This window comes from Electrona antarctica, assembly GCF_951216825.1.
Source record: "Electrona antarctica genome assembly, chromosome: 16".
Lineage (NCBI taxonomy): Eukaryota > Metazoa > Chordata > Actinopteri > Myctophiformes > Myctophidae > Electrona > Electrona antarctica.
In genome coordinates this window covers 35118032-35140629 of record NC_136797.1, presented here as the reverse complement: position 1 = coordinate 35140629, position 22598 = coordinate 35118032, and the positions used below count along the sequence as shown (strand labels likewise).

Below are 22598 nucleotides of genomic sequence, written 5' to 3'. Positions count from 1 at the left end.
AAGTGGCAAATGTTTTCAACAACTCCAAAATGAAACCAACAATTTAAAATAAATGAAATCATCTTTATTATCTGCCAGATCTTGTAGCATCATCAGCGAGCTATGGTATAGTGTCATGAATACGTACTCCACATTTAAAAAAATTAAATCAAAACAATGTCACCAGGAAATGTCCACAAGCATTACAAAAAGACACACATGCACACACAGCACATGCACGCACACATACTGCACACACACACACACAAACCATAAACGGCAATGGTAATTCAGACACACACTGTCCATAAACTTAAATTATTCAGTTTTCTGAAACTACATCAAATGATAGTCTTTTTTGACGCCTCCACTTTGCTCTTCGGTTCTTAAACCATACCTGTTGGAAAAGCGATGTTTCAAAGCAATAATTAGTTGTTTTCTTTGATGTTTCCAATACCAAGCAGCTTTGCCATAATAGGATTTGATAACAAAAAGAAAGCCTTGTAGGCCTACATAACATACACAGAACATCTGCACCCATCCCACTTCTGAAAGGAATTAAACATTTCCCCTGGAGCTGTGGGTGTTTATGAAGAAGAACAATTAAGAAGTATTAAAATGCATTCTTAAGATCATTATGATAACAATCTTACCTCGACTCTTTCCTCTTTTAAGTGCGTGCTCTGTGCTAGTTTTTCCCTGGTGTTCACATCTGGATACTGATTCTGAAGGAACAGCTCCTCCAGAGCATCCAATTGATCCTCTGTGAAAATTGTGCGGTGACGCCGGGTACGTCTCTGGAGCTGACTGACAGACAGCTCCTCTCCCTCTCTGTGAGTGTCTCCCCACCTACAAGCGTCTGAGAACGTCCCTCTACTAGACCATCCATACTGGCATGCTGTGACACAAGAGACCTGATTTTAGATCAGACTTAATGTTGAATCACCTCTGAAATCAGTTAATCCAACATGAACACAAACATGAACTAAAAAACATGAGAAAAAACAAAACAAAACAGCAATAATCTGTAATGTGTTATTCTACAAGGCAAAACAAGTTTCAGTCTTACATTCATGAATAAAATCCGTTTGGAACACCTCTCCACATTTGCTACAGTAGCAGCAGCATATGCAAGTGTGATGAACTTCTGTTTGCCCTTCAGCAGTATTCCCAGGGATGCCTGTCTTTTCCCTTTGTCCAGCAGCACCACTCTGTCGGCATTCCTCTTTAGTGTTGTTAGGATATTTCTTCAGTATATTTTCAATTGTAAATGGGAACTTCTGTTTTTCTGTCTTAATCAATCCATCCATCTCCAGACAGTTCTTTCACAATATAATAACCAACTGCAACCTCCTTAAATGAAACAATTTTAGATAGTGCAGGTCCAGCCTATCCTTGCCTTCTATTCCATGTCCTACAGACTGCCTGGTCCTTATAGTAAAATTGTTGGGGGAAAAAAGTGTAAAAACATAATCTCCCCTATACTAGGCACACAAAATTAATTCCTTGCTAATCTGGGCAGTTTTGTGTAGGGGTTAGAGAGGACAGCAGATCCAACTAATCTTGCCTTATTCCTTTCTCAAAAAGAAATCAGATTTCACTAGGCCTACATAAAATGAGAAGTAGAGAGCTTCTAAGATCCGTATTGTTGTGGTTTTAGAGAAAAGGGGATTGCCTGGTATTAGAAGCCCAGGCTTAAAGATGAACCCTTCGGTGTGGTGAAAAACCTGATTAGAAGAAATATATTTCTTAATGTCACTTTCCCATTTGGCTTTATCAATGCTATGTGTAAACTATCAGGTACATAGTCACCAAATCAAATAAAGAGTCACACAGAGGTGACAACAACGCATTCTTCTATACACACACATTAGTCGTTCATCCTCCAAGAATTAATACTGAAAATATTAGTGGTAACAAAGCACTTGACTGAGAAAAGATATTATGAAATATGTAGACAAGACATATAACCATGTTTGTATTCACTGTAACATGGGGTGTGCTTATCTGTGTGAAGCAGTCTTTCTGTGCTCTGCCCAGGTATTATAGGTTGTATTCATTTCCCAACAAATCCTGTTATTTCATACAAGGCAATACACCCTTTTTTCTCCACAGAATTAATGGATTTTCACAATCTGCCTTAAGCTCCTCTCGTAAGGGTTTCTGAAAACAGATAACAATAAACACTATCCCGTCCCTTTCACTTGGGTTTAATAGCAACCAGATTGTTGATGTATAGTTTATTGAGCATTTGAGATTGTTATCCGTAGTTATTGTGCTTCTCAATAGAAAGAATTATATCACATTGACTGGTTCACAAGTCATTACTGGGGATTAGTATGATAAAGGTTTGCTTTGTTGGAATTGCAATATTGGGCGCAAAAATACATCCTTGAAAACGATAACTGTCTAATGGAGACTGCAATTTCTGTTAAATGGGATATTTTGACTATGCAATTTCTTTCCAAAATAATTATTTGTTTTCTATTGTTTATGGTTCATAAAACTTATATATTTCAATGATGTATTTTCACAATGCCTCTCATTCCTTCATAGGACTACAGTAGTAGCACAGCTAGAGTTCCACTGTAGTTTAGTAGTCCAAATGCTGCACTATAGACAGAGAGGCAAACATCAGGAGAATAAAGTCAATCAATGTATTGATATTTGATCCTTTATTAAAACCCAATAGAATCATAATATCCAGCTACATATTAGAAACGAAACAAAATTATGAGCCAACAGAAAACTTGGGTGGGACTATAGGCATCAACTAAAGAATGCACAAGACACCAAAGAGACCTGTCTTTTTCATTTTGTCACACTCGAGAGGAGGAAGTACCATGTGCTGAAGAAAAGTGTATGATCACTGATTTGGATACTGCTGTTTTGCAATGTGGCGCTCACTATATTGGAAAATGTTGAAGGAGTTAATGTGCCTCATCCTCACACTGACTGGTGATATATCAAGCATCCAAGGTAAGTAGCCTAGTAGTAGTACAGTAGTAGTATAATAGTAATAAGCATTATGATCTTGATGAGGTATAAATTATTGTTATGATGTAGAAGAGATAAGCAAATTATAATAAGCTAAGATAAACCTTATTAACCACTGGAGATAAATGCAAGCTTTAATATATGATTATGATTTAAGAGAAATACAATGATCTGTCACATTTTCATGTACAACTAAACTAATCAGAATATTCTTCTGTTTATAAAGGCTTAGATAGTGATAAGCTGAAGATATCCATCTGGCCAAATCAAACCAATGTACACAATTCATCACTTCAGCAAGACCTTAGCACAGGTAAACATGAGCTAAAATAATGGATTACTTTTATAACCAAATATAAATGCCGGTAACCAAATATCTAAGATAAAAATAAACATTTTTCTCTTTCAAAGTGCTACTAAATATAAGTGCGTAACAAATATAATTTATTATTATGATTATTATTATTATGATTGTTATATCAATAATATAATAACGTGGTTTGTAAAGGTATCCTAAATGCAACTCCTTATACCCCTGTTTATGAATTGGTGGAATGTAACAGTAAAGTGTAAAACTGAAGTGATGATTCCTCCCTCTCTGTACACTGCTCAGTGTCAACACAAGCATATTTCATGCCAATGTTCAATCTCAAGTCAGTTGTGAACTTGTGAAGTTAGAAACATCCCCATCAGGATATAGCCTATGTGCTTTCAGCTTTTGTTAGATAAACAATGATAACTTTGTTATTTTCAATTCCTTTATCAAGACATTGTCTGTACCCATTTTTTGCTGCCAATGGTTCTCTCAGTAGGCCCAGACATTTACACCCACACACTCATAATGTTCTCATGTTTGTAGCATCGAACCATGGCCAGAATACAACAGGAATTCAAGAATCCCCCCAACTATGGCCTTACAGTGAGGGTCCCCCGATCCCAGGACACAATCAAGATAGATCTACAGATGTTGGAATTCATCCACAGGCATACACAAGACCAAAGAAAAAGGACTTAGGAGTACTTGGTATGAATCTTGTGCCTCCGGTGTAGGCTCTACCACATTCTTCTATGTTATGATGCTAATATTCTAGATACAAGTTATAAATACTTGCTAAATGTAACACCAATAATATTAATGCTGCAATCTGTAAGTTTCATGTCCTATTTGGTATGCAAACCTTAGTCTCCCATGTGGGTGACCAAACTTCAGCCAAGATGGACTCCCTGCTTGGCCATGCTAGAATTAATACAAATGTGTTTTTAAGTGACTTGCCTCATTAAATAGTTTGAATTAAAAATAAGTTAAATAAATGATTATATTAAAAAAAAAAAACATCTCACATTTAATGTGCAATTCACTGTAGTAATTTCTGACCAACATCATTATTTCACAGGATATGTCCTTGGAACACTTCTTATGACCGTCATCATACTGCTGGGATCAGGCATATCATTTTGCTTCTTTTATAAGAGGTCAGTGTGGTTAAAAATAAAAGGGAAAGAACCATGCATAAAATAGAGTAGAAATAATGCTCATATACAGTAGATAACTCAAACTACCATTAATGAGATAAAGATTAAAGACTGTAAAAGGTAAATATGGGATTGCTCATTTGAATCAGTGTCACAATATACATTAGAGATGAACAATTTTAACCCTGGCATCCCAATTTTGGGAATGTCTGTGCACAGAAATAAAAAAGAAGATTAAAGAATGACATGGTATGTCATTAGTTTCAATATACGTGAAGAATGTATGTGCTTTTTGTTATGCCAGAAGCCAACGCTTCAGGAGAAATCAGGAACAGCAAACATGTGACCGGGAAAGGCAGAGGGTGAATCTGCCCCTCTCTGCTTTCTACAACCTTGCCTGCGAGCTTGTGGAGGAAAATACAACAGAAGTTCAAATAACACTTGCTGAAGATGAGGCTGGCAATAAGAACTTGGAAGAGGATTTGGTGGGTCAGACAAATAGTTCACCCCTGGGACCAGAAAGGAATACATAGAAATCCAATGCATGTCTTTATAACACAGTCATCTATAATACGGTGCCCGTTTTGGTCAGATAATTTATGAGATTGTTTATCTACTAAATACATAATGCACTTGCACTGTATACAATAATACAGAGTAAACCCTTATTCTTTGCTACTGCTGATAATGATCATCCTTGACATGTATAGGCAGAACTTGATTGCAGGGTGCATGTCAGCCCAACAAAAATGTGGTTTGACAAATGAAAAGATCACTACTGAACAATTTAACTGTTTATGCCATAGTGAAATGGCTAATGAGGAAATTTGCTCAGATTATTACTATCAAATGAATATAAGAAATTGTCAGGATTTCTGTAGTGCTTTTATCGAAAGCACTTTACAATGCGTTACATTCACCCATTCACACACATATGGTGATTGCAAGGCACCAACCTACACAACGGGAGCAGTTAGGTAGTGTCTTGCTCAAGGATATTTCCACATGAAGCCATGCGCCATTGAACCAGGAGGTTCCAAGACCTGGTTCCAAGTTCTACCTTCCCTACCCAATAATACGTGACAAACTGACAATCATTGTGCAATCTTTAACATGTTTGTGTGAAAAGTAATGCTCTGTGGGTAGAGCAATGCGCCTCTAAATACATACTGCAGTAGCTCAATGTTAACAGTGGACTTGATAGTATACTGGTTGCAGAGTGATTTGTAATTGCCTGGTCAAATAATTATCAGTTGTAAACTAAAATCAAAGCTTCTAATTAGTTATGAAGGCTTCATTTGCATATGTGAGAAACATTTTACAAACCAATGTGCTTACCATGGTGACAATGAAAATTACGTGTACATTTTCTTCATATACTGTATATATTATGAAGATATGTGGTTTTGACCATTGTGCACAATGGGCACAATTGACCCTTGGGCTTTGTGTTGAAAATAAACAGAAGAATTTCCTAATGCAGTAGAGTTTACTGGATAAGGAAATGGGCCAAAAGAGAATGTCAACAAAGACCATAGGCTATGGGGCTCCATCTTGCGCCACCTTTATCCCTTATCCCTAAACGTATTTGCCATTTTTTACTATTTTTAAAAAACATTTTAAAATAGTTCAACTAGCCGATCTACATCGAGACACTGTGAGGTTTTTTTAAATGGTAAAAAATGGCAAATTAGTTTAGGGATAAGGGTTAAGGGGTGGTGCAAGATATAGCCCCATGTCTATGCTGACCAGGACTCCTCCATTGCAGAGGGAAAGGCACAGTATATGAAATGGTTTACATACACTGAATAATTTGAAGCGGTCAAGACATCCTTTGTGATTTAACTACATGAAACATAAAATCACTATTCTTGCGGAAAACACTTGGTGAAAATAGCAGCTTGGTGTAGTAGATTAAAATAAACGACAGGACCAAGTATAGACCCCTTGTGGGACCCTGGTCAAATAGGGTTTAAGTGCTTAACCATTATAAGTCAATTGAAGAACTGATGTGACTATGCTGTTTACGCAAATAAACCCAGTTACATGAAGAGAGAAAGACATGTTTATTATCATGTTCGTCTAGCAGGACTCCGTTTGATATGCATTAACCCAATTGATAAAATGTTTCTCTATACCTACACTGTAAAATCCCCAGTTTTAAGTCAGAGTGTAAATGGAACCAAATGGATGATCAATGATCATACGAGTCCATTTGAGGGCTCATCTGAGTTACAGACCTGTAAGGGTTCATTTGGTTCCTGACGGCATGCCGCGTGTCAACCCCCCCCCCCCCCCCCCCCATCTCTTTCCCCCTTTCCTGTCACCATAGTGTACGCTATCCAATAAAGGCAGAAAAAGCCCAAGAAAACTTTTAAAGGGTTCATTTGGTTGCTAACTATCAAAAACTTACTTGGAAACCCCAAAAGGACCTTACATTGAAAACCACTGCTCTGGCACACCAAAGACAGACAGGCAAAAGACAATGATTTCTTGCACATTAGGACTGTCTATGATTAATATTATCTTTATTTACAGTACATAGAATGCTGTTAACAAAGTAAATTCACATTTAGAAAACTGTTAATATGACTTCATCGAATCTCTGATTTTCAAAGTATGATATGCTACAATAATTTACATTTAATTACAGCAAGGAAATAGTCAAAATAATGATTACACGGTTTGGAGAGAATACTGTTTTAAATATAAATCTTTCATCGACTTATGTACAAGATCAAAACTGAATCTGCTTGGTCTCATTTGACACTGGAGAGACACATTTTACAGTAAGAAATATGGCATTATGCATAATTTCGTTACAAAAATATTTTGTTCAATCACATTATTGCTGCATCCACACAGCTTTAATTTATCTGTTGGTCGGGCAGTCTTTCAGGCCACAATTTTCAAGCACAAACCAAGAGCAGGTCGCAGCCTATCTTGCTATACATGCTTGTTACATGTAATTACACCAATTAATCTTTTAACTGTTGGAAAATAAAATAATGAAAGCTAGCTACTGATGCTACTGGGCATATTTCAACTATAGAAAGAAAACACTGCCATTAAAATATATATACATTTTACCCAAATATATTTAAGTGATATTTAACTTTGGTTGAATAATTTCAATATGCACATTTCCATATGGTTGCATCAGTCATCCACTGATGTCAGCTGCCTGGGTGATCCATATACAGTAGTCAAAGTTTTTACATTTCTTATTTCTTTCATTCATATAGTTTAAATTCCAACAAATAGTCAGTAAACATAAATGACAATGTTTGTGATCTGTAACTTGGTAGCAATCACTGTTTGTTTCATGCGGTGTGCTTGATTTATAGTTTGTTGTGTGCCGGTGCTCTGCGACAAAAATAGCAGATGTGTGCTTGTAGATTGTCTACACCAGTGTTTCCCAAACTTTTTAGCCTGTGACCCAAAAGAGAGATTAGATGTTTGCCCGGGACCCAAACTAGTGACAATAGTAGTTATACAAGCTCACAACGCCGCATTGTGAGCATGTAGATCAGCTATTTTCACTACTCGTTTTCTAATTTATGAAATTTCTTTGATTTATCTTTCATTTCTTTATGAAAAAAAATCTAAGATTTTGCTTTTTTGGTAATGTTTTGTGAAATTGTTTAGAAATAATAATAATAATAATTAAAAACAAAATAAAAAAATGAATAAAAAAATAAAATGTGTCAGCGACCCACAAATGGGTCCCGTGTTTGGGAACCACTGGTCTACATCCACTTATTTAAAAGCTCGGGCTTCGTAACCAATCAAGAATTTGCTGGTAACAATAACCCAATGACTCGCCAACTTTGTGGGCACTGACACATCATGCAAGTTTGTGGGTTTTTTTTTCTTTTTGGTATAGTTTGCTGGATTTCAGTTAGTGGTGTAAATAATACTCTGTGGGTCTTCAAATGCTTAAATACAAATCAACTAATGCTCAAGATTTAAGATGTCAGAAGAACCAAGTAGATGTGAGCATGTGATGATGTGACATAATGTCAGACTTTTTTTGCCGATCAAAGAAAATGCCCTCTTTTTATTTATGCAATAAGAAGCCAAAACATAATCACCAAAGCGACAAATAGGAAAAGTCGAGAGAGAAATTGCTCATCCATGTGTTGAGGTGTTCCAGGGGCAGCTGTATGAAGCAATTAAGAGTTAAACAAACAGAGGTTATTGTATATCTTGGTAAAATATTGCACGATGTGTTGAGTTCAAAAACAATATAATATTGTGTAAAACATGAATACCTGGGGGAGGTCTTCCATCATTGATGTTGAAGGCTGTCGCAAAAATACCAAATGGAAAGGCACCAATCCCAAATGACATTTGGAATCCCCCATCTCCAAAACCAAATCCTTGAAATCCCTGAAATTTAAGTTAATCAAATAAATAAGGTGACATCAAGTTCACACATTTCACCAATCTTTAGCCACATCTACAGGTATAAAATATCTGAGGAAACTATTTCACAACGTAAGATGTGACGCAATATCCAACGCAATGTGTAGTCATTCTCAAGGGACCTGTCTCCACATCTAATAGATCCCAGTGGGAATGGTCATTTTATTAATGAATTGAGTGCAAGTTTGCACTACAGCATCTGCAGCATCATCCAATGTAAGAGTTTCATCATGAATGGATAATGCAACTCATCAGCTAACATTGCAGAGTTAGATCCCGAAGAAAATAGGCAATCTACAAACTCACGTGTGATCCCGGCACATTGTGTGGTTGTACATCTGCTCATTTTGAAAATGTTTGAAAATATTTTAACATGTCCAAAAATGCCATGGTCAAAATGCTTAAATATTATTGTAAATGTGATGATATAAATGCACCCATGGGAATTGGAAAACAATATAATAGTATGTGGCTAATGATGATGTTACAGTGGTAGATTATCAGGCATAGTACTTACACCCCGATTTTCTGGCTCAGGCCTCTGGCCTTGCGGTCGAGGAGGCGTTCTTTCTCTATAACAAAGTTATTTGTTGATCAGACAAGAACAGCTTACATTAACATACAATACAAAAATTCAAAGATTTTTCTGTAGGTCTAGTTCTGAAAAACAACAATTGATAAGCAAAATAAAAATCTGATACATCACAAAATGATAAAACAATGTGGTCAGCTTCGAATTTGAGGCATGAGAGTAATTGTTAACTAATCGATTCATGAGATTTAGAGCCTTGTACTGGATACATGAGATTCAGTGGCATGAGTGGACTATGTCTGACTATTGGTTGTCTGACTATTGGCTGTCAGACTATTGGCTGTCGGACTATTGGCTGTCGGACAATTGGCTGTCGGACTATTGGCTGTCGGACTATTGGCTGTCGGACAATTGGCTGTCGGACTATTGGTTGTCGGACTATTGGCTGTTGGACTATGTAGTCTGTACCGTACTGTACTGCCTCTCATCATGCACCTGTGCATCAGTACAGGTGCTACACCGTAGTCTGTACTGCACTGTGCTCTGTGCTCGTGTTACACTAACACTAGAAAATCTGCTTCCCACTTTGTCACCTGTTGGTACCCTAAACCAGTGTTTCCCAACCTTTTTTCTGCCAGGGCACACTTTTCATAGCCAAAAAATCCCAGGGCACATCTAGATGTGGGGGGGGGGGGGGTATACTTTTATACTGTGTTTATATGATATACTGTGTGTGCATGTATGTATAAATATATATACTGTCTGTGTGTGTGTGTGTGTGTGTGTGTATATATATATATATATATATATATATAAAATATTAGCTCTCATACACAAGATGGCTAGTTTTATATATTTAACAAATATATTTTTAATATATTTTATTTCATGACCTACCAATGCGAACACAAATGCTTCCATCACGTCACGCATGATCAACAAAGTTTGAGTGCATGCTGTGCACAGTAAGTGCACACAGAATGTTAAGAACGTCTTCACTGCTAGTGTCTGTGTGACACGCTGAATCACACGTGTCTGTTCACCGCAGCCAGGCAAGAAATACTTCTCCCTAAAGTTTCCATAAAGTTCACTTGAAAGTTACGTTTGAGAAACTTATATAATTATGAATTTACGGTATGACAACAGCGAACGTGAAACATGAAGGACCTGGCGCGGCTACTCTGCTTCTCTCTCTTTACTGTTGTGAATGTCGTCTCGTCTGCCGTTACTGTTATGCAGCTCTGCCCCGGCGATTTGTAAGCCCACCACAGCCGCTTTTGCAACACAGTGTGGGCTTGTAGGTCAGCTTAAAAGATCGACACCAGCAAAAGCAGGCTCCACATAATCAACTCACAACGCGTTTTGTACCTTTGCAACTGCCCGTGTGAACGCACTGAAACTAAAGCCTGGTGACGCAAGGTTGGGAATGCACAGAGGCAAGCGGTGGTTTTGATACAGTACGTGCCAGGCGTGATCTCCTCATGTAAACAAAGCCATACATTAGCATTTCTATGGCCGAGGGTCGTTAGACTGGTGGGGATGGGCAACAACAACGATGCAACAACGGACCGCATGGAAGCCCACTGAGCCCTGCAGTATGTATTGCTGTCTGGGGAGGGTCGGAGTTACTTGTTTTCAATGAATATAAAAGCCTGGGTACCGAGGCTACTTCTGTTCAAATCAAACGGCACACCTGGCCATTTCAAACGGCACAGTAAAGTGCCGCGGCACACAGGTTGGGAAACACTGCCCTAAACAGACAGACCGACCGACATAGGGACACACATTGCTGTTCATTGGTGTGGCTGCACCACTCAAAAAGGAAAAGAAAGGTACACGTTACCCACCTTGGGTCCTGTTGGCCTGTGCTTCCCCGTCCATATAAAGGGATAACTTTGTCTCTACTGATGCCAGCTTTGCATACTGGACACACCTGTCTGTTTGGTCTAGTCTCCAACCACTGAATTAAACATGAACAAGAAAAGGAACAGTAAAAGATAGTTCACTGTTAATGTTTCGTATTGTAATTTTTTAAACCACTTTAAACCTGATGTATTAAATAAATAATTCAGATTAGAATCTATTTATTTGTTGATAGTGAAACAAATAGCAGATCTACAAGCTCACGAGTCACGACGCACCACGGTGTAACCCAATGTGAGCTTGTAGATCGTCAATTTTCACTATTCATCACACAATGAAGCATATAGGGCTTAAGAATTAGGTGATTAAATAGGTGGATAGGGAATTAGGAAAGGGAACAAGTCATCTATCAACTTACCTGATGCAAGCAAGGCCAACTGGTTGAGAGGCAAACGAAAGAAGAGGGTTGGAGAAAAATAATGTTTAATTAGGGAAAACGTGCAGCTCAAAACAAAACAGGTTATGTTATGCAAATGGAATCATTTGTAATAATCCTCAATCATCATACTTACATATACATACAAATTTTCTCTAAACTAGCTTGTGTTAACCAGATCTTAACAATACAATCTAACCCAATTTCCTTAAACAATGTGTTCTTCTATTTTGCTACAGATGTAGTATACATAGCTGCATACATTATGAATATAAAATGTCTTGCTAATAATATAACTACCGGCATAATAACTTAACTAGTCGGTTAGGCTTATATTATTTAAATATATTTGTACACAGTATTTATTGTTGCTATCGTTTATAAATGCGCCCACTGCCCACACTTCCTGTATCCAGTAAGCCTAGAGTAGACTGTGTTTTAGGTTTGAATCAAGACTATCATACCACGTATTTTATCGATTTTGACATTTGCAAGTAAAAGTAAAGATCAGACTCGATCAAATACATCTATGATCTATGTATATTTGCACATCTCTAAATGTTCTGATGAATTGAAAATGGTGGACCCTGTTGTAAACAAGTATAATGCTTTATCAGAGTATCGTCCACAGTAACAGTCTTTCGTGTGAAATGTACCCATTCTGCAAACTGTTAATACATACTTCAATCAATCAATCAATGATAGTCTTCTTGATCCAAGGCTAACTTAACTATCAGATCTACTCTGGCCTGTTACAGCAGATACAGTAAATCAATCTGGGAACATTGGCAAAAAAAAACGTTTGAGCTGAATCCGCCTTGAGAAATTAACAGTAAATAAAGACCAGGGAATGATTACAAATAAGTAAGGCTTAGTAGCTACCAGAAAAGGTGTCCACAAAGGCTGATGACTGCGTCCTTGGAGGTGTCCAGACATATGTTACATTCAAAGGTGCTGTCCTGGTTGCCTCCGTCCCCCCCGGTGGTGGACGAGCTGTTGGATCCTGCGGGGCTCGGGCTCTCGGTGGCCGCAGCAGCAGAGCCAGAGGCTGGAGAGGCGTTCGCCATTTAGATCCACTAACAACAAGAGGTATGCGTGGAGTGTTACAGCTAACAGCTGACCCCCAGCTCTTCAGAATATGTGCATACGAATGCTGCTTCCTTCCAGTTCCTGAGGATTATGACTAAAGGTGAACACAACAAAGAAGAGAATTAAGCAGGGTTGCTAATCAACACACACACGGGTTATCTAAACAAACTACTATATCGACATACTTGAACGCTGTGAATACTGCTAACGTTAGCAGACGACGGGTTAGAACGGATCTTTCGTTCGCTGTTTTGTTGGTTAATTGTGTGATTAAAAACAAACCAAATATACACGGATCACTACTGTCGTCTTGGGTAACGCACGCTCTCTTCGACACACTATCTAAAGCTTTTAAAGTAAGTTAACATAATATTGTCCTTACAGCTGATTGCATCACAGCTCCAGAGCAGAGTGGTACGCGTACAGTAGTATGTTGTTTAGTGTCTTTTTTGCCCTGCTTCTGTCTGCTAGGCAGAGCTTCCTGCGGAAGACACAAGGCAGCAAGTTTGAACCATACAGGGCAAAAAGTACCACCTGCTGTGAACTGTGAACTTTGTGAAGTGTGAATGCTGCTGTAAAGTGTAGGGCCAGACTGGCCAGACCTCCTTTTATATACTCTATGGGCCAGACGCACAGACGTTCTATTTAGAGGGGCCCAATAAAATAGAATTTCCCCGTGGGATAACAAAGGTATACAGACGCTAAAGAGTCTCTGGAAAGTACACTCACATTTATAGTTATTTATCACAAAAGAAAAATCAATCAATAGTCTTATTCCGGTTTACTTGTGGTCGTTAGACCTAATATGCTATGGTATGCGGGCTCCATCCATCTGTAAACTAAACAAATATTTTTTAATCATTGCAACTTTGTCAGATTATCGGTTCAATTTCAGGAAAATAAAATATCTAAATCCTAGTAGCCTCTCCGCCGTCAGGACTCCTGCAGTGCCTCCTCGTGGCCACAGATGGTAACTGGTATATCTGCGGCTCCATGCTAAACTGAGGTGGGCGGCGGCCGGCGGGCCCCCCAGTCAATGTAGTCTAAAACTTTTTCTACAAATGGCAGCAAGCAATAGGCCTACATATGAACAATTGCAGCTCAAATATTTTCTACTGCAATGTGATGATGTGACGCAGCTCTTTTTTTATATACATTTCTTTACTCCCTTTTCATTCTACATACATTTCTTAGTTTTTATTGTTTTGTTTTACTCTTGCCATGACAATGTGTTTGTTCATACCAATAAAGGAGTGTTTCAACCACTGTCACATGTTGTGGCAGATGGGGCCCATCCTTGAACAGCAACACATCAAGGACACAACCTCGAAGCTCACTCCAAAGTCCAAACAACAAACCATGCATGTTTCACCTTCCACCGTGACCTTCCACCAGGCCAGTGAGGCCACCCAAAGTCTCTGTGAACGCAAAGTCAGGAGTTTGGCTTGTGATGTCGCCACTAAGCAAGGGGGCCTCGACATTAACAGATTACCAGATTTCTCAATAGACCACAAAATGTCCACTTAACCTCCATTTTCACTTCCTGAAAAACTCCCATGCAGACAAGATAGATGCTTTCTAATTTTATTTGATATATTTTTTGTAAATGGCAAACATTAATACATTTACTTTTATAAAAGTAGGCCTATATTAAAGTCTCTTCTGATTCCTCTATTCAAATTGAAGCCAAGATACAGACTTCAGAAAACTTCAGACACATGCGATTATATATGGGCACATAAGCACATTTAATGATTTTGATTTGATGACTCTCTCCGGTACACTTCTCCCCATTTTCTGTGCAATTTCTTGACCTCCGACTTCCCAGTAACTGACAATATTGATGTATCGTCATTGATCATCAAATATGGTTTACGGTTCTGAGTTGAAAAGAGCGATTAGACCTAGAGTTGTTTGGGGCAACTGTGCGACCATCATCTGCCATTGCATTTTCTATCTTCGACATGAAAGACCGCTTGAAGGTTTTCTTAAATTCATTACCAATGAACACATAGATAATTGGATTCATGAAGCTGTTTGCTGCAGCCAGAGTGCCTCCCACCTTTAGCCCAGTTTTAATTACTTCCAGGTTGTGTGGACGTAAGTCAAACTCAACTAGAACAAAGGTGTGATAAGGAACCCAACAGATGAAAAAGGACAGGATGAGTGCAGCCATGACTCTGTAAGGCTTTGTAGACTTGATGGTTATATTTCTCAGCTTCATACACAGAACTAAGCAGCAAAAAACAATCACCAGAAAAGGAACCAGAAACCCACAAAGGAATCGAATCAGAGCCACTGCCTTGTGTCTAGAGACAGACTTGTACTCAGTGTAGCACTGTGTGACAGACCCATGGACTTTGGTTTGTCTATAGACCAGTGCAGGTAATGCCAGGGCTGCAGAGAAGGTCCAGATGAGGACCACCATTCCACATGCCTTGTCCAGTGTCCGGTGGTTCTGTGCCCACACAGGGAATGTAATGATAATACAGCGATCAATGCTAATCATAACCAACAGGAAGACACTGCTGAACATGTTGAGAAACAAAGCAAAGGAGGTCAGCTTACACAACGCCACTCCAAAAATCCAGTTTGAAGTGGCAGCATAGATCGTATCCAAGGGTAGACAGGCACAGAACACAAAGTCTGAGATGGCCAAACTGAGGTACCAGGTAGTGTTGACAGTCCTTTTCATTTTCCAGCCAGACATCCAAATGACCAAAGCATTTCCTCCAAATCCAATCATGGATATAATGACATTGATTGCTACCAGAAGAACATCAGTCCAAAATGACTTAATGCTACTGAGATCCATGACACCTGAAGATGAGTTGAAATTGGTTCCATTGTCTGAAACATAATCTTCATAATCTTCATAGTCTTGCAATCCCTCCATGTATTTACTTCTCCTAAGGTATAGAACAGAACTTGTAAATACATAGGAACATACACAATTATAATAATCATACGGCCCTCACAACATATAGGTTTCAAATATAATTTTCATTAGCCAGAGAACTCACCTTACTGTACACAATGTAATCAATGTGAAAGGCAGCTACCACTACACTGTGTGCTTAGAATCTGTGCTGTGCTTATAGAATCTCCCTAAATGTGTGCTACTTGTAACTTCTGCTTCTGGAGGTTGGTAACTTGCGCAATTTATCATTTATAGCCCTTTTCTAGTTGAATTATCTTCAGATCTTCACACCTTGAGACCATGTTGGACTATATATTTATTTATTTTTTGGGGGGGGGGGGGACGACAATAACAACAACAGAGAAATCACTGTTAAAACAACATTCCTGTCGTTTACAAATTGAACACCTTTTCAAAACAACTGTTCATACTAATATATTACTGTCTCTTTCACTTCTGCCGAGGATATGCGCATGCAGAAAGTGAATGGCAGATCGAGTGGCAAAGTGAGTGAGGTGAATTTAATGTTGTTTAAAGTAATTTAATGCAATCAAATAAGACTTTTCTGTTTGGATGTATGGGTTTAGGTTTATTTGTTTAGGTTTTAGGTTTATTTATTTAGCACGTAGTACAAAAAATAACATATCAAAGAACAGAAATACAATGCAAGGAAGGGAAGAAGCCAGCTGGCTTATTTGGAATCCTTTCCTGTATGGAAGAGGTCGTTGATTTAAACAGATTAAAAATTCATTAAGAACAATACAAAAGTCTACAAGTTGGCAAAGGGGGGCAGCTGTGCAATAAAGAAATAAAAACACAGACTGCACAAAAAAGGGAAATAAACAATACAACAAACACACAAAAGAAAATATAACACATCAAAGTAAATCATGTAATCTACAGAGAGGAAGAAATAAGATATTTCTTTAGATGTTTTTTGAATATTGGCAAGGATAATGAGGATTTAAGTGAAGCATCTGTCATAGAGTGGAGAATGACATCTGGTTTAATGTCACAGAATGCACAGGGCCATGTAGAGCAGCATGATGGATGGTTAACGTTATATTGTGTTTTATTGCTTTATTTATATTTTGAGTTTCATTTTGATTATGCATGCTGTGTTTCATTTCTGTGTTATATTTGATGAGTGCCGTGCGCTATGATAGCGATGGACAATGAACATTATGCCACAGTATTGTTTACCTGTCAGGTGCTCTAACCGAGGCGTGTGCAGCCTATCAGACACAGACTGAGTCAAGACATTCATTCGCCAGTGAAAACTCCACGCCCAAATAAAAGGTCCACCCAGATCCCACCTCAGCACGCTCTCTCTGCTCAGACAGTGCCTGCTGCCGCCGTCGTCGGATCACGCCAGACCTCTCTCTCTGTCCTCTTCTCCCTACATGTTGTAGGCCAGATTAAATATCTCATCGTCTCTCCACGCTGTGCCCGCGGACCAGACTCCTCTCCTCCTCTCGACCACACCGTGGGTCCGATGTCCTCATCGCCTCCTCCACGTCGCTGAGATTGATCACTCTGCAATGTCAACGCTCTCTATCATCTGAATTAAGGAAAGTAACTATATTCCTCCGTGCTATTGAGTTCGTGGGTTAAGGCTCTAAGTGTGACAGTAAAGTGATTCGAGTTCCCGTTTCTGTGTTGAAGTGCTGGAGCCAGCCAGATGTTGTGACGGCGGTGGAGCAGCCCAGAGATTGATTAATGATATGCTCATCCTACTCCTTTTTAAAGGAAAGTAATAACGCTAGCCTGCGTGTGTTGTCAAAGTTGAAAGTGCCGGTTGTGAGGGCTGTCACTCATTACGTCGTTCTCCTTGTCCAACAGCTGAGCGTCAGTGCGCCCGGACAGCGGCGACGCGGAAGTCCCGGACTGGACAGTGTGGATCGAACTGAACTTAACTAGCTGGCTCGTCACGGCTGTGGCGAGGCGCAAAACCCGGATCGGATTCACTACTGGACTGGACTGTGGTATTTCTAACTCCCCTGACTCACTGACTCTCTCCCTACAGTTTTATCAATTGCTGCTTGCTATTTTAAATGCTGATTAAGTGATTTATTGATGAAGTGGTTTATTATTGTTTTGTTTTAAAAGAGGGTACCCTTGCATTTAATTATTGTACTGTTGAATGAATTCATATGCCTAGATTATAATAAAAGGATTTTGTACTTTTATACTCTACCCCTATTGTGTCGTCATTTACTCTGTATTGGTGTGAACTGGAGTCCGAACTTAGAGTAGTAACAACTCTCCCAAAAAACCTGTTACACATCTAGGGAATTCCATAGATGAGGGCCTCTAAATTTGATGAAAGATTGATGTTTGGAAGTGCGACAATGGGGTAATTCAAAATCATCTCTTTGCCTTGTGGGGTAGGAGTGAATGTCAGAAGTAACACGGAAAAAAATGTGAAAAGAAGATGTATGGGCTGTCAAGGCACTCAGTAGGCATTCCCGCATAACTTCCGGGTATGGTAATTGGTGATGATGTCACGTGCATACACTCTATTCCTGTTTCTTTGTCTGTACATGGTTTCTGCAGCCCCACCTAACAGTAAGCAATATGATTTCCCCTAAGATACCACTGAGATGCGTAGTAGTTTTGAAAGCGTGTTTACCTGAAAATAATAATAATAATAATAATACATAATAATAATACTATATATATTTTTTGTATGCCTATATATGCCTTTTAAAATGCCTATAAAACTAAAAGTAACAAAGAAAAATGATGGTCTACATTTGTCTTGGTGTTTAGCTGGGATGTTTTAGGGCTTGGGTGTATGAGTGTCCTTTATTTGTGCAGTTTGCAGGTGGGAGAATGTTTTGTAGACATCCAGTGTGTGTGTGTGTGTGTGTGTGTGTGCGTGCGTGCGTGCGTGCGTGTGTGTGTGTGAAACGTTTTAACAACACAAATCTTGCATGGCACTATGGCAGGCCGTTTTAACATTTAATAGCTAGACTGGATGTGTATTCCAGATATCTGTAATTTAGTTCTTCCTAGTCAAAACTAACGTTTCAGATATCCACAATGACATTCCTCCTATCCAAAACTGTAATTTAAGATATCCACAATGACATTCTTCCTATCCAGAATTGCCATTTCATATATCCATAACGCCATTCTTCCTAGGAGAAATGACATCACTTTTATGGCAAGCCATTTGAACTTTTAATAGAACCACCCTCCTGTCTGTAACATATGTTTTAGATATCCAAAACCACATTTGTCCTAGTCAAAACTGCATTCTCACTAGTAATTGTAATTAAAGATATCCATAGTAACATTCTTACTAGTAGAAATTGTATTTCAAGATATCTAGAATTCAGTTCTTCCTAGTAACAATTAACGTTTTGGATATCTACAATGACATTCCTCCTATCAACAACTGTCATTTCAGATATCCATAACCTCATTCTTCCTAGGAGGAATGACGTCACGTTTCCCATTCATGTGTATGGGGCTTTTAGTTTCAGATATCTGTAACTGCATTCTGGATATCTAGAATCAACATTCTGGATATCTACAATTACTAGGAGAAACTATTTCGGATATCTACAATGCAATTCTTACTAGGAGAAACTACCATTTCAGATATCCAAAATTACATTTGTACTAGTCATAATATGAATTGTGGATATCCATGATTCGATTTCTACTAGTCACAATGCATTTTTGGATATACAAAATGTAATTATGGATGTCTGGAATGTTTTCTTTTAATTTTGGATATCTGAAATGGTAGTTTCTCCTAGTAAGAATTGCATTGTAGATATATTAAATGGTAGTTTCTCCTATTAAGAATTCATTGTAGATATCCATAATGTGGATTTTAGATATCCAGAATGCAATTATGGATATCTGAAACCAAAAGCCCAATACACATGAATGGAAAAAGCGATGTCATTTCTCCTAGGAAGAATGAGGTTATGGATATCTGAAATGGAAATTCTGGATAGGAAGAAGTCATTGTGGATATCTTAAATTACAGTTTTGGATAGGAGGAATTCCATTGTGGATATCTGAAACGTTAGTTTTGACTAGGAAGAACTGAATTACAGATATCTGGAATACATATCCAGTCTAGCTATTAAAGGTTAAAACGGCTTGCATGTGTATTAGTTTCAGATATCTATAACTGCATTCTGGATATCTAAAATCCACATTATGGATATCTACAATTAATTCTTACTAGGAGAAACTACCATTTCAGATATCTACAATACAATTCGTACTAGGAGAAACTACCATTTAATATATCTACAATGCAATTCTTACTAGGAGAAACTGCAATTTCAGATATCCAAAATAAATAAAAAACATTCCAGACATCCATAACTACATTTTGTATATCCAAAAATACATTGTGACTAGTAGAAATCGAATTATGGATATCCACAATTCATATTATGACTAGTACAAATGTAATTTTGGATATCTGAAATGGTAGTTTCTCCTAGTAAGAATTGCATTGTAGATATCCGAAATAGTAGTTTCTCCTAGTAAGAATTCAATTGTAGATATCCAGAATGTTGATTCTAGATATCCAGAATGCAGTTACAGATATCTGAAACTAAAAGCCCCATACACATGAATGGGAAACGTGACGTCATTCCTCCTAGGAAGAATGAGGTTATGGATATCTGAAATGACAGTTGTTGATAGGAGGAATGTCTTTGTAGATATCCAAAACGTTAATTGTTACTAGGAAGAACTGAATTCTAGATATCTTGAAATACAATTTCTACTAGTAAGAATGTTACTATGGATATCTTTAATTACAATTATTACTAGTGAGAGTGCAGTTTTGACTAGGAGAAATGTGGTTTTGGATATCTAAAACATATATTACAGACAGCAGCGTGGTTCGATTAAAAGTTAAAACGGCTTGCCATATGGCACAAACTGGGTTCTGCAGCCAAATACATAGGCTACTCCTTTAAAATTTCCCTCACTGGCGCGCACTAGCCAATCACACACAGTCAATGGAAGCCAACAGCCAAGCAAGCTGACTAGCTGAGCACTGAGCGGTCGGTGTCTCCATAGTGCGCAGACATTCAGGAAAGTGCGTCACTTACACAATATTTTGATAAACATGGCGGGGGTACTCGCGAAGAAGTGCATCAGTCCTCTTGTTTTTCTTAGGAGTAGAGTTTCTGTTCCGGAATATATTGCCCAGTGCTGTTACCATCAGAAGGTAAACCTATTACATTATAACGTTGTTGTGACATTTGTTTTTGTTGTCGCACTCACGCACTGTGAAGAAGACAAAGACAACAACCGCTTGTTACGGTCAATGTCATTTGACAGGACATTTAAACCTAGGTATTAGCCTCGGTATCCAGGCTTTTATTTTCGTTCGCATTCGGAGTTAAACCGGTGGAAGTATGGAATTATTTCGTTTAGACCGATAATTCCATTTGGCAGCCACAAAACAGCTGTTATTGGTGCTATAATATATGGCACACTGCTTTGAACCAGAATAATGTCTTCTTCTTCCACAAATGTGATGGCTTTATCAACATGATTCAGTTAAAAGAACCATCCATGATGACTTTAGGTCTCGGCCAAATGATGCAACATGTCATATAGGCTTACGCAGTGTATTTCAATCTCATATAGCATTAGCCTACATACATGGTGAATTGTCTTCATGAAAGTTTAGGGATTAAAAAAAACTATTGCAGACAGGGAAATTCAAGGCAGTAATGATTATTATTTTAATAACTATCAAATAGCCTATAATCTGTATTCATCAGAAATCTTTAGGCTACATGTTAGAAAGTCCTTTGCTTCTAATACTACTATAAGTATGCATGCTTTGATAATCCATAGTTTAATATTCAGTGCAACATAACATTGCAGTGCTACTGAGACCTTACTCACCCAACATCAACTGATACATGCATATAGGGCTAATAATTAAGTTGTAGCCAAACATTGGGTGATCAGATGATGCAGCAAGCTACTGTAATTAGATTACATATAGATTTAGAAACAAATTACTAATCTATCTATATCTCTAGATTACCAATGTTGTTTAATATTCCCCTCAGTAAAGTCGATTCATGTATGTAAATTGAGACGGGTTGCCTTGTATTATCATTTGTTCAACCTAATGAAGAGTTTTGGGATATGTATTTTCATACACAATTTAGCTATCAGCATCAACTGACAATACTAAGGTTAGTGCTGTGTACATAACATGTGCATTTAACAATGCAGAAAGATTTGCCCATCATTATGTTTGTGTCATAAGCATAAATATCCTGCAAAGTTGCAGCACTGTTTTCAGAATGACTCAGCAGAAACTGGGGGAGAGGGTAAGTTCGGACGGAGGACAAATAACTACAGCAGATAATGGAATCCTCTATACTAGTGTTTCAGTTTCCCCTTAAACAATGCTAGTTTCACAACTGCAGCAGTAGCATCCTGTAATTTGTCATCACTGGACGGTAGCCTATATAGCCTCAAGAAGGGGCTACACAAAGGGCAGTTTTATAACCACTATTTGTCATGTGATGCATCGCGTCACTCTACACTCTACAGGCTCACAATGTGTCACATTGCTTGTCAATTTGTTATTTTCAAGCCTAAATTTGAAAAAAGAAATCCAAAAATAGGGTTATAAGAGAATGTCTTCCCTATCCACTGTCCCAAGGTGGTGGATCATTATGAGAACCCAAGGAATGTTGGAAAATTGGACAAGAACTCCAGGAATGTTGGTACAGGCTTGGTGGGGGCTCCAGCTTGTGGTGATGTGATGAAACTTCAGGTATTTCTTTAATTATTTATCTTGATAAATATCATATTCAAGGTTTCTCTTCTAAATACAGATTCTTTAAATATTAAATCTACAGTACATC

The 22598-nt window shown here is 38.2% G+C and overlaps 3 protein-coding genes across 5 annotated transcripts; all 3 read right to left on the bottom strand.

The window, feature by feature from the left end:
* Positions 1–301: 301 nt before the first annotated feature.
* On the bottom strand, positions 302–1289 carry LOC306939416 (uncharacterized protein; the record flags this gene model as incomplete). The annotated part of the gene is made up of 3 exons (XM_079524004.1): positions 302–376; positions 633–877; positions 1049–1289. The coding sequence occupies 3 exons, from the start codon at positions 1287–1289 to the stop codon at positions 302–304; spliced, it is 561 nt and encodes a 186-aa protein (XP_079380130.1).
* A 5664-nt stretch (positions 1290–6953) lies between these two features.
* rnf185 (ring finger protein 185) lies at positions 6954–13343 on the bottom strand. Of its 3 annotated transcripts, none has more exons than XM_079523631.1 (7): positions 13180–13343; positions 12591–12891; positions 11691–11709; positions 11257–11369; positions 9395–9449; positions 8724–8841; positions 6954–8611 (listed from the first exon to the last, which is right to left on the bottom strand). In XM_079523631.1, the coding sequence occupies exons 2-7, from the start codon at positions 12773–12775 to the stop codon at positions 8514–8516; spliced, it is 588 nt and encodes a 195-aa protein (XP_079379757.1). In that variant the 5' UTR covers positions 12776–12891; positions 13180–13343; the 3' UTR covers positions 6954–8513. The 3 variants fall into 3 exon arrangements, with proteins under 3 accessions (XP_079379757.1, XP_079379759.1, XP_079379758.1); XM_079523633.1 differs by having other exon boundaries at positions 12591–12878; XM_079523632.1 differs by lacking the exon at positions 13180–13343 and adding an exon at positions 12983–13172.
* A 1071-nt stretch (positions 13344–14414) lies between these two features.
* On the bottom strand, positions 14415–15695 carry LOC306939260 (chemerin-like receptor 1). Its single transcript, XM_079523815.1, has one exon. The coding sequence runs from the start codon at positions 15691–15693 to the stop codon at positions 14659–14661; it is 1035 nt and encodes a 344-aa protein (XP_079379941.1). The 5' UTR covers positions 15694–15695; the 3' UTR covers positions 14415–14658.
* Between the last annotated feature and the right edge of the window lie 6903 nt (positions 15696–22598).

Excerpts from the sequence above, each read along its gene's own strand:
- rnf185 (XM_079523631.1), bottom strand. The coding sequence starts at position 12,775 with ATGGCGAACGCCTCTCCAGCCTCTGGCTCTGCTGCTGCGGCCACCGAG. Across the intron at positions 9,450-11,256 it reads ACAGGCCAACAGGACCCAAG|AGAAAGAACGCCTCCTCGAC; the intron begins GTGGGTAACGTG and ends ACTTTGTTATAG. Across the intron at positions 8,842-9,394 it reads CTGAGCCAGAAAATCGGGGT|GGATTTCAAGGATTTGGTTT; the intron begins GTAAGTACTATG and ends CTTAAATTTCAG.
- LOC306939260 (XM_079523815.1), bottom strand. The coding sequence starts at position 15,693 with ATGGAGGGATTGCAAGACTATGAAGATTATGAAGATTATGTTTCAGAC.